This window comes from Chionomys nivalis, chromosome 2 (assembly GCF_950005125.1).
Source record: "Chionomys nivalis chromosome 2, mChiNiv1.1, whole genome shotgun sequence".
NCBI classification, from domain to species: Eukaryota; Metazoa; Chordata; class Mammalia; order Rodentia; family Cricetidae; genus Chionomys; species Chionomys nivalis.
Window position 1 is genome coordinate 17,789,091 of NC_080087.1, and position 22,743 is coordinate 17,811,833.

At 45.9% G+C, this 22,743-nt stretch overlaps 1 protein-coding gene across 1 annotated transcript in view; it reads right to left on the minus strand.

Annotated features, from left to right (window-relative positions):
* Positions 1–22,743, minus strand: part of Akap12 (A-kinase anchoring protein 12) — an 87,651-nt gene that overhangs the window by 27,173 nt on the left and 37,735 nt on the right. Inside the window, exon 2 of the mRNA XM_057761601.1 lies at positions 15,873–15,987. Within this exon, the coding sequence (XP_057617584.1) occupies positions 15,873–15,987 (115 nt within the window). The remainder of the gene's footprint in view (positions 1–15,872; positions 15,988–22,743) is intronic.

Sequence of the window (22,743 nt, forward strand, 5' to 3'; positions counted from 1 at the left end):
GTGTAGAGGGATAAGAAGCCCCTAGAGGCAAAGGCGACTGCCTTAAACAAGACACTTCCCCAGAGTGTCCCAGGAGTCCCGAAGCCCCCCGGGGGCCTCAGGAGGTACTGACTCCACTTCTCAGCACAGGCAACCAGGCTCTTCCGGACTCACCGGCTGACATAATCGTATCACTAACACCTTCCCTTTTGACTCCAATTCTAATGCTACTGCAATAGCTAAGGGGGAAATTCCCTAGATAGAAAACCCAGACACAAAATGAAGTTTAAAAAAAAAAAAAAGTAAACAAAACAACCTCAGCGACTGTACGCTCTTTGCTTTCACGACACGGGAGACAATCAATACCTACACGTCTAAAATGAAATTCTTAGAGAGGCAGCTAATGCCAGAAGGCAGAGCAATGGACGGTGTACAAGGAGTTGGCAGGGCTGCTCAACAAGCCCTCTGGGTCTGACCTTAAAAAGAAAGGCTGTCAATCAGGAGAAATGCAGAAAGAGAGCTCAGGCAGGAGGTCACAGTAAATGCAAGCGACTTTCCTTTGCCATCTCTTCCATTCCACTCGTGTTGAAATAAGTTGCTTAAATCCAGCATCACCGTAGGAAGAAAAAGAATAGGATAATATATGGTCATCATTTGGTGGATAATAGGTGTGTGTGTGTGTGTGTTGGGGAGGGGCTGTTTTCTTAAATCTGTACGATTCCACCAACAAATATTCGCCAAGTTCTTGCTCCATTTCTGTGGAGTGAAACCCACTGGGAGCCAATCAGATGCTGTCTTGAGCCTCAGGAATCTCAGTTGTGAGTGGCAGCCAAACCAAGGAAAAGCTGGCCTAGGAAAAGATGGGGCACAGAGGGGCAATAGTATGGTGCAATACCTGGAGAGCGTGACTCTTAGGGACTCATGGTGTTCCGTATATAGTTACTGTTCCTAACAGCTCATGTGCGGAGCCCCAGGAAGGAAGGGGAGAGCTGGAGATGCCATCTAGAAACAACACCAGGAAGGATTTCTAAAATCTTAAGAAGTTTGTAACTGGACGGTAGTGGCTCATGCTTTTAATCCCAGTCCTTGGATCTCTGTGAGTTCAAGGCCAACCAGGTCGAGAGAGAGAGAGAGAGAGAGAGAGAGAGAGAGAGAGAGAGAGAGAGAGAGAGAGAGAGAGAGATTTCTTTTCATTTCTTCTTCCCCCCACCCACCCGAGACAGTAGTTCTCTGTGTAGGCTCAGCTGTCCTGGAACTCACTCTGTAGACCAGATTGGCTTCAAACTCACAGAGATCTTTCTGCCTCTGCCTCCCGAGAATTGGGGTTAAAGACATATACCACCATTGCTTGACTTGCACAAACATACACTAAGGCAAACTCATAGACATAAAAGTAAAGAAAAAAATCTCAAGAGAAAAGTTTTTTTTAATTAAAAAAATAAAGAAAAATCAGATAGAAATATCAACGGACTCATGAAAAGATGTTCACCATTATCCACTAGAAATATGCAAATTAAAACCACTTCACACCCACCAAGATGTTAATAACCAAATGACAGCAATAACAGGGAATGAAAAACCGCTGCCAGCAGCAAGGAAAACAACAAGGCTGATTTGGAAAATGCCTGGGACTTCCCCAAAGTCTAACAGTTGCCAGATGACCCAGCAACAGGTATACGCCCAAGAGAAATGAGAACACACACCCACAGCAAAAGTCAGACATGCCAGTTCATGGTGACATCGGGAACAGAGTGACAGCAGCTTTGGCGTCTATCAACTGACACAGGGTAAACAAGTTTAATGCATCTCCATAAGGAAATAGCAGTGATTCAAATGACTGAAGTCGGTGGGGGCAGGAGGACTGGCTCAGAGCTGAAGAACCCTGGCTGCTCTTGCAGAGGACCCAGGTTCAGCTCTCAGACCCCACAAGGCAGCTCACGGCTGTCTGTAACTCCAGTTCCAAAGGACCTGATGTCCTCTCCTCGTTTCTGAAGACATCAGGGACACACAAAACAGTGCAGATACATGTGCAGGCCAACCAACCATGCACATATAATAAAAATTTGAAAAGTGGTTAAGGTAGTCAGAACTGGTGGTTTACACCTATAATCCCAGGATCTAGAATGTTGAGGTAAAAGAACTTCCACCTTTGAGGCCGACCTAGGCTACATATCAAAAACTAGCCTAGCCAGGGCTACCTAGCAAGACTGTATCTCAACCCCAAACAACCTCCACATGCAAAAAGTTAAGATAATAAAACTTATGTATACTTTGTCGCATGGGGGAAAAATGACACAAAGACGTAAGACAAACTAAAGAAAACCACAGTTGGGGGGTGGGGGGGACTCACAATTAGAAATGAAAAAAGTTTCCCATATACCTATGTCTTGATAAGAAGTCTTGTTCTGGAGGCAAGCAGCCCCTGCCAGCTTCAGTTATGAACGTTGTTGTCCAGGGTACACCCTTCCCTAGACTGATGTTTGGGAGCAGAGAAAGGTTCCTGAGATCCTTTGGGGCATAGTGATATTATCTGGTGACTCAGCATATTTGGTCTCATTGTATGCATCCCTGTCTTGAAGGTTACACAGGACACTGCACACCGCAGGGTTCTACTCCAACTGCACAGTACGGACTGACTTGTCCACTTCGTGCGTTGAGGGGGGAGTGTCTTGTTTGTCTGTTCTGACATAATAGCTTCCTTCTGTTGCCCAGGCTAGCCTTGAATTCCTTATCTTCCTATCTCTACCTCCCAAGTGCTGGAATAACAAAAGCACGCACTTTTATACCCGGCTTTGTGTTTCTGTTTGTTTTGAGGCAGGGTCTTACTGTATAGATAGCCCAGGTTAGGCTCCAATCGCCACTTTCCTACCTCGGTTTCCCCAGTGCTGGGATTTCAGATGTGTGTCCTCATGCCTGGATCTCAATAGTAAACATTAAATCGCTTCTAGATTACTCATAACACCTAACAAAATGCAAACCCTGGCTAACAGTGGTCATGCTGTATTGCTTAGCAGTACTGGCAGGGAAAAATGTCTGCGCGTGTTCAGAGAGCACACTAGCATGCACACATGCATAAGCATGCAGATTGTTTGATCTGAGGCTAGTTGATTCCATGGTTGGCTGATTAGGTATGGAATCCGCAGCCTCAAAGAATACACTATATAGGTTGATTATTAGACAGGGTTTTTCTGAATAGTGCTGGATGTCCTGGAATTCACTCTATAGACCAGGCTGGTTTCAAACTCGGGGATCTGCCTGTCTCTGTCTCTCGAATGCTGGGATTAAAGGCTAATAAAGGCTATACCGAACATCTGTAATTGCCAACTTAATGACAGGATGGCTGGTTTTACGGGGCTCTGCGCATTCAGGTCTCTGCCTATGCAGCAACGGTGCGGGCTAATAGAATTTTACGGTCCAGAGGCACTGGACACGTTAACATAGATATGGTTATCTAAATTTGAAAAATCCAAATAAATAATCTGGAGAGCATGGAAATTTAAATTGCTTAAGGAGCGTGGGGGAAAATAAGCATTAAAAACTCAATTTGAAGGAGGGCTGGAAAGATGGACCAGCAGTTAAGAGTGTGCGCTACTCCAATGGAGGACCTGGGTTTGGTTGCACACTCCCACATCTGGAACTCACAGAAATCTACTTGTCCCTGCCTTCTGGATGCTGGGATTAAGAGTGTTAGTAAACCAAACCCACACCTATTTATTCAGAATAAAAGGTATATGTGATGTAGTCCCAAATAAAAATTATTTGCTAGTGTGACTGTGTGTTGTATGTGCTTGTGCGTGTGTGTACACCCACCAGAAGACAATGCCTGACGTCTTCTGCCATTGTTTTCCACCTTATTTTTGAGACAGGTTCTCTCAGTGATTTAGGAGCTTGTCATTTCAGCTAGACTGTCTGGCTAGCAAGAGCCCAGGATCCATCCGTCTCTACCCTCCCAGTGCTGGAATTAGACATGAGCCATTGCACCCCGCTTTTATGAGGGTGCTGGGATCCTCATGCTTGCATACATAGGCAGCACCTCATTCACTGAGCCACTCCCCATTTTTCCTTAAGTCTTAAAAGGAGTGGGAATAAGGTGTAATCTGAGGCTACAGATGCAGAAGAAATAATGGCGAGTGTATACATGACACTCCCTAATTCTGCATTATAGCAGTGTCTACCTCAACAATGATGGCAGCCTCAGACCTTCTAGTAGCTACATTGGAAAGCACAAAGGAAAAAGTTTATATGTTTGTATGTATGTATGTATATGTGTGTATATACACACATGTGTGTACATACGTGTATATACATATATGCATATTATATATATTATATATATATGCTTTGTCTTCAGGGAGTGGCACTATCTGAGAAGGATTGGGAGGTAGGGCCTTGTTGGAGGAACTGTGCCACTAGGGGTAGCTTTGGAGGTTTCAAAAGAACACACCTGGCCCAGTATTCTCTCTCTCTGCCTTGGGATCAGGACCTAATTCGAAGCTGCTAACCCAGCACCACGTGTGCCACATGCTCCCTCCATGTCCATACCAGGAGGATAATGGAAAGACCATCTGACACCTAAGCAAGTCCCCAGTTAAGTGCTTTCTCTTATAAGAGCTGCCGTGGTCATGGCGTCTCTTCACAGCAATAGGGCAGTGTCTAACAGAAGAGGGGAAGGAACTTCCCCCAAGTGAGTCACCTAGATTTCGAGCTTACTGAATGGAAACGTGCGGTAGAGGGTCTTTTCCGTGAGCTTCAGGAGGCTGAAGTCTCCAGGAACCACATTAGGGCTTAGGTCTGGATGGCGGCAGGTTGGACAGCAGCGCATCCATCATGCTGACTGTGATGGAATCCCAGTGTGTCTGAACACACTGAGCGGAAATTAACTTGGCAAGGGAAACACTTGGAGTGGAGATTTGACAATTGTGATGAAAACAAATTCATTTGCTGAGGCTCTTAGCCGTCTTGGGCAATGATACAAAGTACCATACAGCCGGCACGCAGCTCCCAGACAAGCGGTGTCCATTTCTTAACCATTAACTAAGTCTAGAAGTCTGAGATTAGCATGTCATGGTGGTAAGGGCCCCGTGAAGGCCTTCTCCAGCCATGGAGACTCTTGATTGACTTTCTGGGCAGTTTTGTTTGTTTGTATTTGTTATGCTGGGAATTGAATTTAGGGCCAGACACATGCTGAAAATTCTGAAAATTCACTTTCAACGAGATGGTTCAGAGGTGAAGGCCCTTTTTGTTGTTTGTTTTTAGAGACAAGGTTTCTCTGTTTAACAGTCCTGGCTGTCCTGTTTGCAGACCAAACTGGCCTTGAATTCAGTGATTTTGCCTGCCTCTGCCCCCCAAGTGCTGGGATTAAAGGTGTGCACCACCACTGCCCAACTTTTTTTTTTTTTTAATAAGGTCTGATGTATCCCAGGTTAGCCTTGAACTCAATATGTAGCTGAAGGGGACCTTGAACCATCATTCCCGCTTTTACCTCCCAAGTGCCTCTGGGATTCCCAGCAAACAGCACCATGTCTGACTTTACTCTCCTGTCTTAAAGAGATTGAGAAATCAACTTAGAAACGAGAACTACCAAGTAATAGTGAAATCTAGCTAGCTTTGGAAGGCTTCCATGGAGCATATTCCTGCTGGAAATATCCGTAAGTCCTTTTCTCTGGAGACATTAGGACAGATAAAAGGAAAGACATGTCGGATGCCTGCAAACAGGGCTGCCTGTAGTGGAAAGGGAAGTGAGCGCGCTCTGCCCAGGAAGTGACTGAGAGGGCAGCCGGGAGGCAGACATTCAGGCCTCCTTTTATGGAGAAAACTCCCCAAAAGAGGAGGCAATAGAAGGCAGGGACCTGACGTCCATCCTCACAGCTGTCTTCCACTAAGGCTTCTTGGTCCCAAGCTTGACTTTTGGTCTAACAACCACAGGGATGGTGACAGGGTAACTTCTCTCCCACCACCTGGTACCTTATTTGGGTAGGGATTCTCCTTTTAGAGACAAGATCTCATGCACCCTAAGTTGGCCTTGAATGGGACTAATGTGACTGAGGGTCTCCTGAGTACTTCTTCACAGGCAGGTGCCAGCACATCCCAACTGTGTGGTTCTGGGGTAGAAGCCAGGGCTTTGTGTATGCTAGATAAACACTCCAACTGAGCCGCATCCCAGGCAATTGAGCCAAGAACGGTGGCTCTACCTAGAGATTAGTCTGGGCTATAGAACAAGACAAGCATGGGGAAACTCTCTCTCTCTCTCTCTCTCTCTCTCTCTCTCTCTCTCTCTCTCTCTCTCTCTCTCTCTCTCTCTCTCTCCAGGGTTTCTCTGTTTATCCCTAGCTGTCCTGGACCTCACTTTGTACAACACACTTGAGTTCACAGAGATCTGTCTGCCTCTGCCTCTCAGAGCACTAGGATTAGAGGCGTGCACCACCACTGGCTGGCTGAGAATTCTTAAAAATAAAAAAAACAAAGCTGGTCGTTGGTGGCGCATGCCTTTAATCCCAGCACCAGGGAGGCAGAGGCAGGCGGATCTCCGTGAGTTCAAAGCCAGCCTGGTCTACAGAGCTAGTTCCAGTACAAGCTCCAAGCTACAGAGAAATCCTGACTCGAAAAAACCAAGATAGATAAATTAATTAATTAATTAAACCAAATTTTTAAATGAGGTCAGTTAGGGTGGGCTCTAACCCAAACTATCTGGTGTCCTCCTCATGAGAAGAAATTTGAACACGTGGAAACATCCAGGAATGCAGAAGAAAGGACACGTGGGTCAGCAGAAAAGCAGTCTCCTGCAAGCCGAGGAGAGACCCCAGGAGTCCTCAAAACTGTTCACCAGACTCTGAGAAGGACAAAGGTCTGTCTGGATGTCATCTGGTCTAGAGCTTTGCTATAGCAGTGAGGTAATGGACACACGTTTGGCACTTTTCTACACATGACACACCTATGTTAAGACAAATTAAAGTTGAGGGCTGGAGAGACGGCTCAGTCAAAAAACAAAACAACAACCACTTGCTGTCAAGTCTGGTGACCTGAGTTCAATCTCTGGGACTCATATGATGCAGAAAAAAATCCCAATTCCAATCCCAACTCTGGCAACCTCTGTATAAGCATATAACACGAACACACACCCCCACACACAAAACTTTAAATATTTCAAGATACATTAAAGCAGCCATGCATTGTGGTACATAGCTTTAATCCTGTCAGTTGGATGGCTGAGGGAGGGAGATTTCTTGAATTTTAGGCCAGTCAGGTCTACAGATAGCCCCATCTTAAAAAAGAAAGAAAGAAAAGAGAAAAAGATACACTTATTAGACTAATCATATATTATTTTTTCACCTCAATAACTAATGCACATATCACCAGAGGGCTAGGGACTACTTGACTTTACTCTAAACAGACATTTGAGCAATAATAGCACAATTAAAAAATACCTCAAAAGTACTAGCACAAGCTGGGGTAAAGAAATTTGTTGTTGTTGTTATTTTAGAGACCTGGGTGGCCTGGAACTCACTATGTAAAACAAGCTGGCCTCAAATGGGAAAGCCTTGAGGTTGTCATGTATTGATTTTATGTGTCTGCGTGTCTGCATGTGAGTTCCAGGGATTTGAACTCAGGTTGCCAGACTTGAGCAGCAATGCCTTTACCTGCTGAGCCATCTTGCTGGCCCAGAGGCTGACTTTTAAACCAAGAGAATACATTTCCCTTGCCTAACTGCTACGGTTGGGATGCTGGACATCCACCCCCCCTGTGGTGTTATTGGAGGGCACCACATGCCTTCAGGAGGGGGACCGTAGTGGGAGGCCTTAAGTTATTGGGGCACACCCCTGAAATGGATTATGGGGCAGCCTCCTTCCTGTTCATTTTGCTTCCCAGCATGAGGTGAGCATCTCATTTCTTCACGTGCTCTGGTCCTGGTTATCTGGACCAGACCCAAAGCAATAGATGCCTGCAGTCTTGAGACTACAGCCTACAGAGCAGGAGCCAAACGGAACTTTTTCTCTTTGCCAGTTAACTTCCTTGGGTATTTCTTCATAGTGGCAGAAAGTCAGCTAACAGAACACACTCGCTGCCCTCCCCAATCACCCCGGCAAAACACACAGCTCCAAACAGTGCAGGGGGCAGAACGGCAGGAAACTTGAGCCTTCTATAGGTGACACCTCCAGAGTTAGCTGGCAGGGAAGCAATGGCTTTTGTCAACATCTTTTCCATCTGTCCTTCCTGTTCAGTCCCAACCTTCCAGGAGCTCAGCAGAACAAATGCACCAGAAATCCATGTGAGATCTTGGGACCACACTCACTATAAAGCCGCTAACCTCCTTTTCTCACCCCTAGATGACCCCGAAGCAAGCTATTGTTGACTACAATGTTCCCTCCCAAACCTTTCATCCAATTAAAATTAAAATTTCAAATCCAGAAAATGACTTTTAGCATCAGGTTGAGAAAAAAAAAATCAAAGAAATCATTTTCTAAATATGCATAATGACATTTTAAGCACCTGACCCAGGATGCTCAGGTGTCTACGTTAGCTAATCCTTTGTGGTTTCTGGCCCAAAGGGGTAATACTGATGAGTCAGGCTTTGGAGATGGATGAGAACGCTCATTTTACAGGTGGAAACGGACTCCACGGTCAAACGAAGGTCACATGCACGTGTGTGTGTATGAAATTAAATACCTTCATCTTGAGTTTTGCTTCTCTAATCAAATAATTTAGAAAGAGGACAAAGAAGCAGGGCACGGTGGCATGCACCTATCACCCAGCTTGGGAAGCTGAGACAGGAGGATTGCCTGGGCTCTTCCACCACCAGCAGGGAGCAGGGAGGGATAGCACAGTGAAGGACTCTCACCCAAGTTCAAGGCTTACTTTGCATTAGCGCTCTTCAGTTTTCAAAACACCACCAACACAACAGGACAGAGCTTGAGAAAACACCGTGCACCATTACTGGATCTGGACACAAACTGTGTGCTGCCGGCAGGAGGCCTTCCCTCTGTCCACAGATATTTCCAGGAATCCTTGTTCACTCATGGACAAGTCTGGGTGATTGCAGATGCGCGCCAGCAGGAAGCACACATTAGGGCCCAGCTGGGAGCTGTGGAAGGGTTCTAGCTTTCTTTCACCCCATGCAACAAGAGCCAAAAAGCCAAGGTACTGGCAGGCCCGGTACTTGCACCTAAAATGGCAGAACTGTCCAGGCAGAGGCAGGAAGGCTACCCTGAGTTTGAGGTCATCTTAAGCTAGACAGGGAGACTCTTAACACAAATAAAGAAAAGCAGGTTGCAACATCTAACTACAGGGAAGGAGCACCTTCATCAGCGCCCCAGCCCTGACCCTACTCTCCATCAGGGAGGAATGGAGAGAGGCATCAGATGCCAGATGTTAACAGCTGGTACCAAGAAAAACGGGCAGAATGGAGAATAATGGGGGTGGCCAGCAGGTCTTCCTAAAAATCTAAGCAAGATTATGTCACAAGCTGAAATAGAAATCATAAAATATTTCTTCTGAGAAGTGAAAGCACCCCTTAGGAAAAAAGCAAGTGTGGGGTCTTTGTCACAGGGACCAAGAGCAGGTCTTAGCGCACATGTGCTCCAGATAAAGCTATGGATAAAGCTCCAGATAAAGCTAAGGTAACAGACTCACAAGGAAGACGGTAATTACGCAGCGGCCACCGTTGGCCTTTCCATATCCCAAAGGCATTCAGCACCAGGGATAGGAAAGCTCAGACTCAATAAAACCAGTGACAATATAAGCACCATCACCAAATGAATTCTCCACGATGCGGCAAATTCAGCCATTAAATAATTGAGTAGCGAGTCCTCCACTTCCGCCTGCACTTGGGGGATAGCGTGGAGCTGTAGGAAAGTGGGTTACTGTGAAATGAGGACTAGACTCTCTGGAGACCTCAGCATTAACCAAGGCCCTTGGCGATGGAGGAGGCCGAGCTGCAGGCTCGGAACATGTAATGGAAATACTACCCTGTATGCAGCCTCTCTACCATTCTGGGATGCGCATGCCATGCATTGGCTCACCTGGCTAACTCTTTCAAACTACAAAGCAGTGGAGGACAAACGCCACGGCCATTGCTGTTGGCATAAAATGCCCTCAGCTCTGGGTGTGCCAACTGTGCAATGCCCATGTGAAGAAAAGCGACCGAAAGCAAACACCACTGTTCTTTTACACACATGACCAGGAAGACGGAGAAGTGTCGTTTTCGGTACATAGACTCTGCAATAAGGCAAATCTCAGAAAGGAAACAGAGGCAGTAGCCATGAGGTAGGGCACCTGCCTAGCAGGTATGGGGCAGGTATATATGTACACACACACACACAGTAAATAAGTAAAATTTGTTTTGTTTTTCGAGACAAGGTTTCTCTGTGGAGTTCTGGGTGTACTGGAACTCTTTCTGTAGACCAGACTGGTCTCAAACCCACAGATATCCACCATCTTCTGCCTCCTGAGTGCTGGGATTTAAAGTGTGCACCAGGGGGCTGGAGAGATGGCTCAGAGGTTAAGAGCACTGGCTGCTAGTCCAGAGGTCCTGAGTTCAATTCCCAGCAACCACGTGGTAGCTCACAACCATCTGTAATGAGATCTGGCACCCTCCTCTGGCATGCAGGCACACAAGGAGGCAGAATGCTGTATAAATAATAAATAAATAAATCTTAAAAAATAAATAAATAAATAAAGTGTGCACCACCACCACCACCTAGCTAAATATTTCAAAAGCTCACTCTGAAGTTCCATAGCCCCCTGTTTCCCCACCTGTATAATCTACTTTTCAGTTTAGAATATATTTAGTCAACCGTTCTATCACTTACAGTTTCTAAGGTAAGGGAGAAAAGGAAGAAGGGAGGGAGGCCAGGCAGAAATCTTACTAGGAAAAAAATGTCTATGTCATTGAATTATCGGTATTTCTTGATTTCAGAAAAAGAAAGCAAGTTGCAATGGGGAACATTTACATCTGTCTGTCTAAAGCTGGTGCCAGTCAGTTCTTGAGTGGCAATGGTTGATGCTAACCATCAAGTTCACAGGACCTAGAACTACCTAGGCCTCCAAGGCACACGGATGAGGGATTTTCTAGATTGGGTCAGCCTCTGTCCTTGCCTGTGAAGGATTATCTTCATTAGGTTAATTGGGGTTCAAGAACCACTACAAAAGGGGGTGCCATTCCTTGGGCGTGTTGTCTGGGCTGCAGGGAAGTAAAAGCCAGCTGAGAACTGCATCACTGTTCTCAGCCTCCTGGTGGCAGACCCCATGTGACCAGTGTCAAGCTCTTGCTGACAACCTCCTTGCCACGGGGACTGTTTGAGTCACAGTAAACCCTGTCTGAAATTGCTTTCGTCAGAGTATTGAATCACAACAGTGAAATCAAATACAGAAAATTGGTATCAGAAGAACTCTGAGACTCATTACGTATCCCAAGCTGGCCTTGAACTTGTAAGCAATCCTTCTGTGTCAGGCCCCCAAATTCTGGAATCATAGGCAGGTGTAAATTACTGTACCCGGATGACATTTTCCTTTTTCTTTTTGGTGGTGCTGCGAATCAAACCCAGAGCCCCCAGTATGCTATTGTTCTACCGCTGAGCTACACCCACAACCTCAGAAATATCACCTATCACTTTAAAGTTACCCTTCAGCAGGAATGCCCCTTGATGGTAATTTACTCTCATTAGTTTAGCTAGATCAAATCCTAAATGCCACCGTTAACCAGTTCTCCCAAGGATTAACGTGGGTCCAAACTTGTTTTTATTATTAAGCAGACCATAGTAGACACCAGAGTCCTCCAAAGCCTACAATGAAGTGTTTACATATTCAAAACTGTGTTTCTGTTTATACAATTGTCATCTTTCGGGTAGGTTCTGATTTCCAGAAAGAACCACATTAACCTAACCACAGGGGTCTGGAGAGATGGATGGGGCGGGGGAGAGAGCACTTGCTGTGGGGTGCTATCACCCCAACGCTGGGGGAGGGAGCCTGCAGATCCGGGAAGATGGCTGATGAAACTGTGAGCTTGTAGTGTCACGAGGGGATCCAGTCTCTCCAAACAAGGTCAAGAAGGAGGGTGATGGCCTCCTCTAGCCTCGAATGCATGCAAGCATGTGCACATACACTTTTTCCTTAAAGCAGCTACAGCCAGTGAGATGGCTCAGGGATAAAGGCCCTTGCTCCCAGACCTGGCAATCCTAGAACTCCCAAGGAAGGTTAAGAACGAACTCCCACAAAATGTCCTCTAACTTCTCTCTCTCTCTCTCTCTCTCTCTCTCTCTCTCTCTCTCTCTCTCTCTCTCTCACACACACACACACACACACACACAAATAAATCTACATAAAAAATTTAAGTGCCTAACCACAGGCTTAGCACTGATATCAAAAAAAAAAAAAAAGCATACAAAAATGCCGTTGAAGAATTTAACATGATTCCATCCACATCAGCCCTGCTGGGCTGTACATTATTACAGCCAGGCAGATAAGGTGAAGATAAAAGCAATAGTACTTCCGCCTATAGAACAGGCCTCTGGAAGAGACTCTCATGGCGGCCTCTCCAGCCCTCCCCAAGGATGGTTAGCCTTTCCCAGAAGCTGAGTTCAGGATCTTATGAAGGACAGAGTCTGTTTCGTTCCATTCTTCCAACACTCAACATTTGGGTTGTGCCCAGACTTCCCAGGCCAGCCATGGTCAACAGTCTGGGTCTCCTCAGGGAAGGCATGGAATACAGTCCTGGGTGGAGACAGAATGGGTCTCTATAAAAGCTGGTGTTTAGCCATGTGGCTGGAATGTCCTGAGAGATCACATCTGGAGAAGAGGGAAAGGACAGCAAATAGCAAGCCTCCAGGAAACAGACTCTTAGGGGACACCATGCTCTCAGGGTCTTATGGGATGTGTGCCTGGCCCCATCCATACATCCAGCCTACATAACAGCTAGCTCACATAAGAAGCACACTCACGGACTTGCAATATTGCAGAATGAGTAAAGGTGCCTGCGGTCAAAGCTGACAACTTGAATTCCATTTCACACAATAGGAGGTGAGAGCTGACTCCTGCAGGCAATTCTCTGACTTCCACATATGTGCTGTGGTGCGCGCGCGTGCGCACACACTAACATAGGCACACAATAGATAGATAACATACAGACAGATAAAACCCTACAAATTCACTCAAATTTCTGCACACTCACAAATAAGTGAGTGTATGGGCAAGCATCCACACATACCCATTACAAAGAAAGTAAAACATAATAAGTTTTTTTTTTGAAAAAAGCTTACTTAGAAAAAGAAGCTTTCTTTTTCTGTCGCATTTCAGAGATCTCAAACTGTGCACAAAATGATCCCAAACCACACTGATTTTAGCTCCCTCTTACCTAGTCCTGGATTTTCTCCCCGGGCTTTCATTCAGCCTGTCCATAGTTGTGATATTACAACACAATTTTGTCACTCACAAAGTTTATACACAAGAAAAGTGCCATCAATCAAATCAAATCGATAAAAAATAACAACAACAACAACAACAAAAAAAGATTGTTAAGAAAAAAATCTCCTGGCGTTTAAGTAAACTTGTGCTCTTATTCTGGGCACATCCGCAACTATCCCAGGCCACCTGCAGTCAGTGACCAGCAGGTTAGGCTCATGGGAAACTTCCTCCAGGCAGCTTCTCTGTGTGTCCTGCACAGGAACAGTGCTGTTTGTTCATTCAGACTCTAATCACCTTGGTTCAAGTCTCAGGAATATTGCCTAGCCCACAACGTTGTCATGACTCCTGCTAATGACCATGCAGCTAGGTAGGCAGACACAGACAGTGGCACGTGCTTAGAATGCACATGGCCATGGCTTCTAACACTAATGTGGTGTGGGAGGTGGCCACAAGTGCTGGCTTTGGCTGTTCTCAGTTCCGTTAATAAACTTTTCATTTCTTGCACAGCTGTGCATCAAACCTGGGCCTTGCACACTTCAGTGCTAGCCCTGATGCAGATGTATGTGAGTCCAGCTTCTCTTCTGTCCCCGGATGTTATGCCCCCGCTCTTGATCTCAGAGAGCGGCTCCACCTGAACTCTGAGCAGCTCTCATCTCTTGCAGCCTCTTTTTAGCTTTGTTCATTTTTTCTTGTATTTAATCTCCCACTGCCTGCCTTCCTGTGTCCCCTCGTGGGAAGTACCAGAAGTAGAAAAACTTGGTGATAAAACTTCCCTGAAGCACCTGAGCCACAATGACTTCAAGGGGAGCTTTTAAAGTCGCTGGAGAACTGGGCAATGGTAGCGCACACCTTTAAGTTCAGCGCTTGGGAGGCAGAGGCAGGCGGATCTTTGTGAGATTGAGGCCAGCTTGGTCTACAGAGCTAGTTCTAGGACAGGCTCCAAAGCTACAGAAAACCCTGTCTTGAATAAAGGGGGAAAAAAGGCACTGGAGAGCTGTGGAAGTGTCACCGTCTGTAGTAAAGTTCTGGAGTTGGATTCCCAGAACCCACCACAACAGCCAGGCCGCTGTGGCATGAGCATTTAATCTCAGTGCTACAGAGGGCAGATCGGTCCCTGGGGTCTGCAGAGCCTATGTGAAAAGCTTCAGGCAAGTGAGAGCTCCTGTCTGAAAAAACAAAGTGGCCGTCTCCTGCGCTCGTCCTCTGGCCTCCACACACACAAACACGCACCTGTACACACACAACCTTCCACACAGACACACCAGCCGCTCTTTGGCTTAATTGAAAACGAACGTGGAAAGGACAAAGGCTTGATCCTGGGGATTTGATTTGGGTCCACTCCAGCTGTCTGGTGGGTATTATTTGAAACTCTTGCGCTAGGTCAGGGAGATACTTTGTCTGTGAGACTGTGTGTGCATTTCTGACTTTATATGGTGTCTGTGGTAATATATGAAGATCAGTGTTCCCACCAACTTCAAAGCAGCTCCCGGCTTGACGCAGCACCGTGGGGGCACAGGAGAGGAGAAACGGGTTCCATGTGTGCAAAGAATCTTATCCGGTGAGGAAATGCCCAACCCTTTCATCTGTCTCTTATTTATATTGTACACAGGAGCCAAATTACAAGATGTCAAACCCTCATTGAATATATCTTCTAAAAATTATGTTTGTTTATTTATATACCTTGCGTGCATACGTGTGTGTGTGTGTGTGTGTGTGTGTGTATGTGTGTGTGTGCATGTGTAGGTCAGAGAACCACTTTCAGGAGTCAGTTCACTCCTTCTATCATGTGGGTCCTGGACATTGAACTCAGATTGGCAGTCTTGGTGGCAATCACCTTTAGCTGCTGAGTAGCTCAGTGGCTCCATCATATCTTGAATTGAATGGAACACGACCCCAACGCTCCTGCCCCATGAACCAACATGAAAGCAACACTTTGGCTAAACATGTACCAGTGCATTGATCTTTCCCCAACTCAAGAGCCAGAAGCTACAAAGCACATCACAGTTCAGGCAAAGGGATGTATGTAACTTCCAGGAACTGTGTGTGGTTGACATGGCTTCTCTAGAGAGATGTGGAACTGTTACTTTAATTTTTAGTTCAGGGAGGTGCTGGGCATCACTTTTCTAAAGCAAGTATGACTTTAGTATTTCCAATGAGATTCACATCTGACATTGCACACGGAGAAGGGACAAAGATTTAAACTATCAAAACAAAAGCAAACAAACAAACAAAAACCATCAAGTCCCAGGTAAGAATATTGAAGAAATAGATCGTGATGTCAACCCTTGAGTACAGGGCTGACCCCAAAGGGTCAGTTAAATATCTCCTTTTGAGACCACCTGACTGTATTGTTGCCATCATCCATCATGAAGCAGTATGATATAGTGCTTTCTGTTGACAGTCTGCGACAACCCAGTTCATGGCTCACTGTGAGTACAGCCTGCCCTCCAGCTCCCATTGTCTTGCCAAAGCCAGCCTGGCCTGCAAGGACAGCTTACCATCTTCAACAATGACTTCTTCCTCCTGTCCATCCTGGCTTCCCTCTGGGACATGATCACCTCCTTGTTCAGCTACACCATTGACAACGGACAGCTGCCCATTCTTCTGTAGGAGCTGTGAGGAAGACAAAGCCACATATATGTGAGTTCAATCCCCTCGTCCAAGTTAAAAGCGATGCTTCGATTCCCAGAGTATAAACTATGAAATGGAGGAACACCGAGAAACGGAGGCTCCATGATGAAGATATAAGTTCTATATGCATCTTCAGCAACCATATAGAATGCACGATGTTGCTGTGGGACAATGGTCTTGTAACCTGTCACTTGTATTGTTTTAATAAAATGCTGATTGGCCAGTAGTCAGGCAGGAAGTATAGGCAAGGCAATGAGAACAAGAGAATTCTGGGAAGAGGAAAGGCTCAGTCTGCAGTCATCATCCAGACACAGAAGAAGATGAGAATGCCTCACTGATAAAAGGTAGAAAGCCACATGGTTAACACAGACAAGAACTATGGGCTAATTTAGGATGAGTTAATAAGCCTGAGCTAATAGGCCAACAAATTTATAATTAATGTAGACCTCTGTGTGTTTCTTTGGGACTGAATGGCTGTGGGACTGGGCAAGACAGAAACCCCCAGTCAGCAGGATGTCCTAAAGATTGACCCTTGTATGTGAGTGTATGCACAAATCTGTTTAGTCAATTGTACAATCACTAGTCAAGATCCTGCTTCAGACACTACACTAAAGAACTCCAGTGAGTCTTACACTGTACATTCACACACTAGCATGGAAGACAGACTTTCCTAGTCTCTTTCTTTTTACTCTTCCTTGTAGTGTTGGGGATCCAGGGTCCTGGTATGTTAGGGAAGAAATTTATTGCCTCTGGCCCTAAAAATATTTTTCTCCTATAAAGTAGCATCTCAGGGACTCTGGTTTTAAAGCCCACACCTACGCTCTTGGACGTATCCTATTCTTCCCCTGAGCATCCCTCTGTTCCACTAATGCCTATTCCTAAATCTGCTAAAATGCCTTGTAGTGAAGCCCAGCTCTTGAGCTGGAACGATGGTTCTGTGGATAACGCACTTCCTGCCACGCCTGTTCACCCAAGTTTGATCTCTGGTAGGAGGAGAAAAACAACCCCCACAAGCTGTCTTTTGCCCTTTACACACCACAGCATTCATGCACACATATGTATGTTCACCAGCACACACAAATAAATGCTAAAGTTTCAAAGAGGGGGCGGCACTGGGGAGATGGCTTAGGGTTAAGAATACTGACTGCTCTCACAGAGGACCCATGCTGGCTTCCCAGCACCCACATGGGGACTTACAACCATCTAGAATGCCAGTTCCAGGGAATCTGACACCCTCTTCAGGTCTCTGAGGGGACAAGGCACACCTGGTACACACAAATACTTGCAGACAAAACACTCACACACATAAAATAAGTAAATCTATTTTGAAAATTGTAAGATCCATCTCTGCCTTTAAAAAACATTTAACCTAAACAAATAAAACCATGTTTCTCTGTGACTAGATGCAGGTTAAGAAAAATAACTGAGCTTTATAAACAGTAAGGTCAGGTTAGAGCTGATATTTAAATTTTAGTTACTTGTATGTGTATGGGTTTTGCCTGTGTGTATGTCTGTGCCACATATACACGCAATACCCAAGAAGGACGGAAGAGGGCATTAGATCCCCTTGGAACCAGAGTTAAAGACACTGAACGACCATGTGAGTGCTGGGAATCAAACTTGGTTTCTCTTGAAGGGCAGCCAGAGCTCTTGACTACTAAGTCGTCTGCCCGTTCTGCAAAGTTGATGATTAACCACACAATTACTAAGCAGCAGCCACACAAAGCGCCATGAAGTCATCCTATGCTGAGCAAAGGACAGCAAAGGACAGCAGGAGGATCCCAGGCCAGGCAGGGAGTATCTAGGGTTTTAGCCAGAAGTGGGGGTGGGAGGTAAAAGCTGAGAACTAGGTTCTCCTGGCAAGGGCTGTGTGAGAACTGGGAACACAGTAAAGGGCGGGGAGGAGTGAGAGAAAAGGGGTCAGTCACAGCCTAGAAAGCAACTGTTCTTTTTCTTTTAAAATATCGCTCTGGTGCTGGAGAGATGGCTCGGTGCTTAGGAGCACTGGCTGCTGGAACAGGAGCCTGGTTCAATTTCTAGCACCAACATGGCAGCTCACAACTGTCTGTAACTCCAGTTTCAGGGGCTTCAGCAGGCAAAACACCAAAGCATGTAAAAATAAATAAATAAATAAATAAATAAATAAATAAATAAATGTGGGGGGGGTGTTGCTAAACGTGGGCCAGGGGGATAGCTCCTTCTATATACTATAAAGGGCCCGCCATGCAAGCATGATGGCCCGAGTTTGATCCTATAACATATGAAAGAAAGAAAGAAAGAAAGAAAGAAAGAAAGAAAGAAAGAAAGAAAGAAAGAAAGAGGTGGGTGGATGGATGGATAGATAGATAGATAGATAGATAGATAGATAGATAGATGGATGGATGGATGATAGAGATGGATGGATGGGTGGGTGGGTGGGTGGGTGGGTGGGTGGGTGGGTGGGTGGATGGATGGATGGATGGATAGATAGATAGATAGATAGATAGATAGATAGATAGATAGATAGATGGATGGATGATAGAGATGGATGGATGGGTGGGTGGGTGGATGGATGGATGAATGGATGGATGGATGGACGGACGGACGGACGGACGGACGGACGGACAGACAGACAGACAGACAGAAGCCATCAGTTGGAACACCCATCAGTGGTAACACCCTTGCTTTCCTGATTGAAGACCTGACTTTGTTTGGATCCCCAGACCCTATACCAAAAGCCAGGTGTGATGACATATTCTGTAATCGCAGAGATGGCAAGATGGGAATCGGAGACAGATAGATCCTTGGATCTCACAGGTCAGCAAACCTGGACTACTGGTAAAGCTCCAGAGCAATGAGGGACCCGTCTCAAACAAGAAGTGAAAGGTGTCTGAGAGCTGGAGGCTGTCCTCTGCCCTCCACATCTGTGCTGTGCACATGCGCACACACTGAAGGAAAAGAGGGAAGGACAATCACAAAGCTCAGTCCTCCCCTTGCTGTCACTCACTGCTCACGGGCCAATGGAAGGCTCTGGACAAACAGGTTCTGACCATTCTCGAAGGTTCTGTGGCCTCAAGATCCAGAAGACTGGGGCTCTGGTGAACTGATCTCACCGTGCTATTCCCTATTGCCAGCGAAGCCCTTCACCCTCTTGCGCCTCTCCTGAAATAACATCGCGTAATAACATTGAAGAAGGCAACGGCGGCTTCAAAATGCCCATGCTGAGCCCAGTTATTACACGCGGGACTTAGATTACAGTTCCACTTCAAGGCTTCGATTACAAAAATATGAAAGATAGGAATTTTAAATGAAGGCTAAAAGAGAAAGGAGGGGTGCTGTCTCCACAATGCCCATCAGCAAAAACGCCAGCACATTTTAACTGGGTAGCACTGGAACTAGGTACAGGTTGGGGTGGATTGAATTAGCAAGCGGAGTGAGGGGTGGGGGCAGAATCACATGTTTAGCTGCCGTGTAACCTAAGTAAATCTTAGGTTCTATCTTGATATGTTAGGCGTGGTGGTACAAACCTGCAATCTCAGGTACTTGGGAGGGGGAATGAGGCAGGAGGGTTAGGGGTTCAAAACTGCCCTGGGCGACATGAGACACTGCAAAAATCAAGAGATGACATTGGAAATTAAACAGGCATCACCTTTCATAAACCCACTTTTAAGGCTATAAACATTAGGTTAATTGGAAAATGTAAACAAGGCTAATTGTTCTTTCTTCTTCCTCCTCCTTTAATTGGTTCTCACTAGGCAGACCAGGGTGGTCTCAAACAAAAGAGATCCATCTGCCTCTGCCTCCCTGTGCTATGAGTAAAGGCAAAGAGCACCATGCTTGGCTTGTCACACTTCTGAAGCTGGAGTTACAGGTGGCTGTGTGCAGCTCCTCATGGGTGCTGGCCGCCACACTTGGTTCTTTTGAAAGAGGAGTACATTCTCACAACCGCTGAACCAACCAAACCTCTCCAAACCCAGCACTTGCTTTTTTCAACCACCAAACTGGAGAGTCCACACTGGCTCCGCACACTGGAGAAGCATTTCTTCACTAACCCTTTCTGTCAATCACCTTTAATCCGTATCTGACTCACAGGACCCCAGAAGACAGGATTTACACTCAGCTCATGCCAGGACAGGAAGGGGCGGGCCCAGATGAGGCTCAGTGGTATCCAGAGTTCAGGGGGGAAGGTAATTTTGTAATTCAAGGTTTTCAATCAAGAAAGAAGGAAATCTGTACCCCATTTTTCTCTCTAAAGCTTCCTTCCTTGGCTTTATCCACACATCTTGGATTTAGTACTAGAGATACATTTATTTCTTTTAAGACAAAAATTGGAATAGAAAGTCGCAGCCTTTACCCCAAAAACACAATGAGTACCAGAAACCCAATCTGCCCACTGGGACCGCTCTTCAAAAAGCAAAGAAGCCTCCTCTGACCAAATCAAAACCCTAAGTGTTTGCAAGCTCATATCCTCCGGGGGGTCAGCCAGAGTTTATCCCAGTAAAGTGTTACCACATTACAACAGAGCCACACTGAAAGAATCAAAATTCTCAAATGCGTCCAGCAACAGCCTCGCCTTCCTCTAGGAACATCTGAGAACATCCAAGACAGTTTGGAAGATGTCTGAGAGCAACCACCAGGCATCTCCCTCTCCTTCCTTCACCACAGAACTCTCTGGAGCTTGCCCTGAGTTCTCTGTGCGGAGGATCAAGTCCTTTAATGAAAGGCTTAAACAATGAACAAAATCCATGAGGTCCTGCCGGCTGTGAGGATAATGGAGCAGAGGCAAGACTGCTGCCGGGACTACAGCTCCTACCTAACATTCTCCCTGCAAGGCCCCCACAAGTGGGAATGGCCCAGCACCTGTCACATGGAGGGGAGGCAGCTCCACCCTGTGACTCACTCCGCCTACGATGGCTGAAATCACACGCACAGATGGACAGATTTTTTTTTTTTAAAAAGTATGATCTGTGTGTGGTGTAGGGTTAGAAGCCTTGGGCATAGTAGACAATTGTTCACTGAATGAAATATCAAAACGGAAATGCAAAGGAAGGCCATGATTGCTCCTAGGTATTGTGAAGAGAGTTGATCGTGGCTAAGAGGGAAAGCATGGCTAGAGGCAGAGACATCTGGGAGAGTTCAGAGTAGCCATGTCTCTGAGCCATGTGAGGAGATAGAGGAGGGAAGGAGATGGGAGAAAGGGGAACCAGGTACAGCAGTCAAGAGGGCAAAAAAAGGGCTGGAGAGATGGCTCAGTGGTTAAGAACATTGCTTGCTCTTCCAAAGGTCCTGAGTTCAATTCCCAGCAACCACATGGTGGCTCACAACCATCTGTAATGAGGTCTGGTGCCCTCTTCTGGCCTGCAGATGTACACACAGACAGAATATTGTATACATAATAAGTAAATAAATATTTTTTTAAAAAAAGAGGGCAAAAAAATAATAAAATAAAAATAATTAAAAAGGCAGGTTACCAAAGTGGCTGGATTATATAGGGAAGGACATCGAGGGGAAAGGCATCTCAGGCCCTGGGCTGGAGAAGTTTATGGTAAGGAACTGGATATATGAGCCAGAAGGACCCTGTAACCAAGGGTTACTGGGAGAACCAGGGGGCCAGGTCCACTCTGATGTGTTTAACAGGCACCTCAGCCTTTTGTCCTGGCTTTAAGACCCACACTTACCACACACTTACCTACACTTACACCCAGCTCTTCTCATGACTGCCAACCCCGTGAAGATTATAGAAGTCATTATAACTGAGTGTGACGTTCTGCTATCCTTATTGTCTACCAGTGTCCTTAGCATATTAATGCCCTCAGTCAAGCCATTTATCAAAATACTGACTGAGGCTGAACTATAGCTCAGAGCATTTACTTAGCACAGGGCACTCCCATGTCTGATCACCAGCAAAACACACACATGCACGTACACCCACACATGCACGCACACACACACACCTAGCACGTCACCTGACACATGTTAAGATCTTAATAAATCAACTGTTAAATCTCTGCTATGTCATTTGTTCTCAACAACTGGGATCTATTGACAATTGCTTGTCACAAGTGCAAGTTCATTTTTTTTCTTCCTCCAAAAGGAAGGGGCAAGGGAGGAAGAGAGCTGCCCGAAGTTCTTCTGCTCTTGCTGTTTTTGTTGTTTGGGGTGGAGTATCAGTCATTTTTCTGTTGCTGTGGTAAACTATCACGACTGGAAACAACTTGAAGAGAGAGTTTATGTTGCCCTGCGGTTCCAGAGAGGATAAAAGTCCATTATGGTATCAAGTGGCAGGCACGGTGACAGAAGCAGGAAGCTGAGGGGTGAGGTCTTTTACCTTGAGTGAGCAAGCGAACGAGAGAGAGAGAGAGAGAGAGAGAGAGAGAGAGAGAGAGAGAGAGAGATCACTGGCAGCAGTTACCCTCAGGGCTCTCTTCTGGCACTGTCCTTCTTCCAGCAAGGCCACACCCCCTAAAGCTACCCAAACAGATCTAACAACTGGGGATTCAGACATCAGAGCCTATGGGAGACATTTCTCATTAAAGCCACACCACAGGGGATTTTCAATAAGGGCCAGAGCAGCTCTAAGTAAGTTCTGAGTTTGAGTTCACATTTCCCCAGGCTCTGAAATCTCACCTCAGCTCATTCTCCTGATTATAAATCAAGACCCAATATGGTCTTCTGTTTTTAAATGCTCTGGGATTCAGATGAACAGTACCTGGAACATGACATCATAGAAACACACTGGAGACACTTTACAAGTTCCAA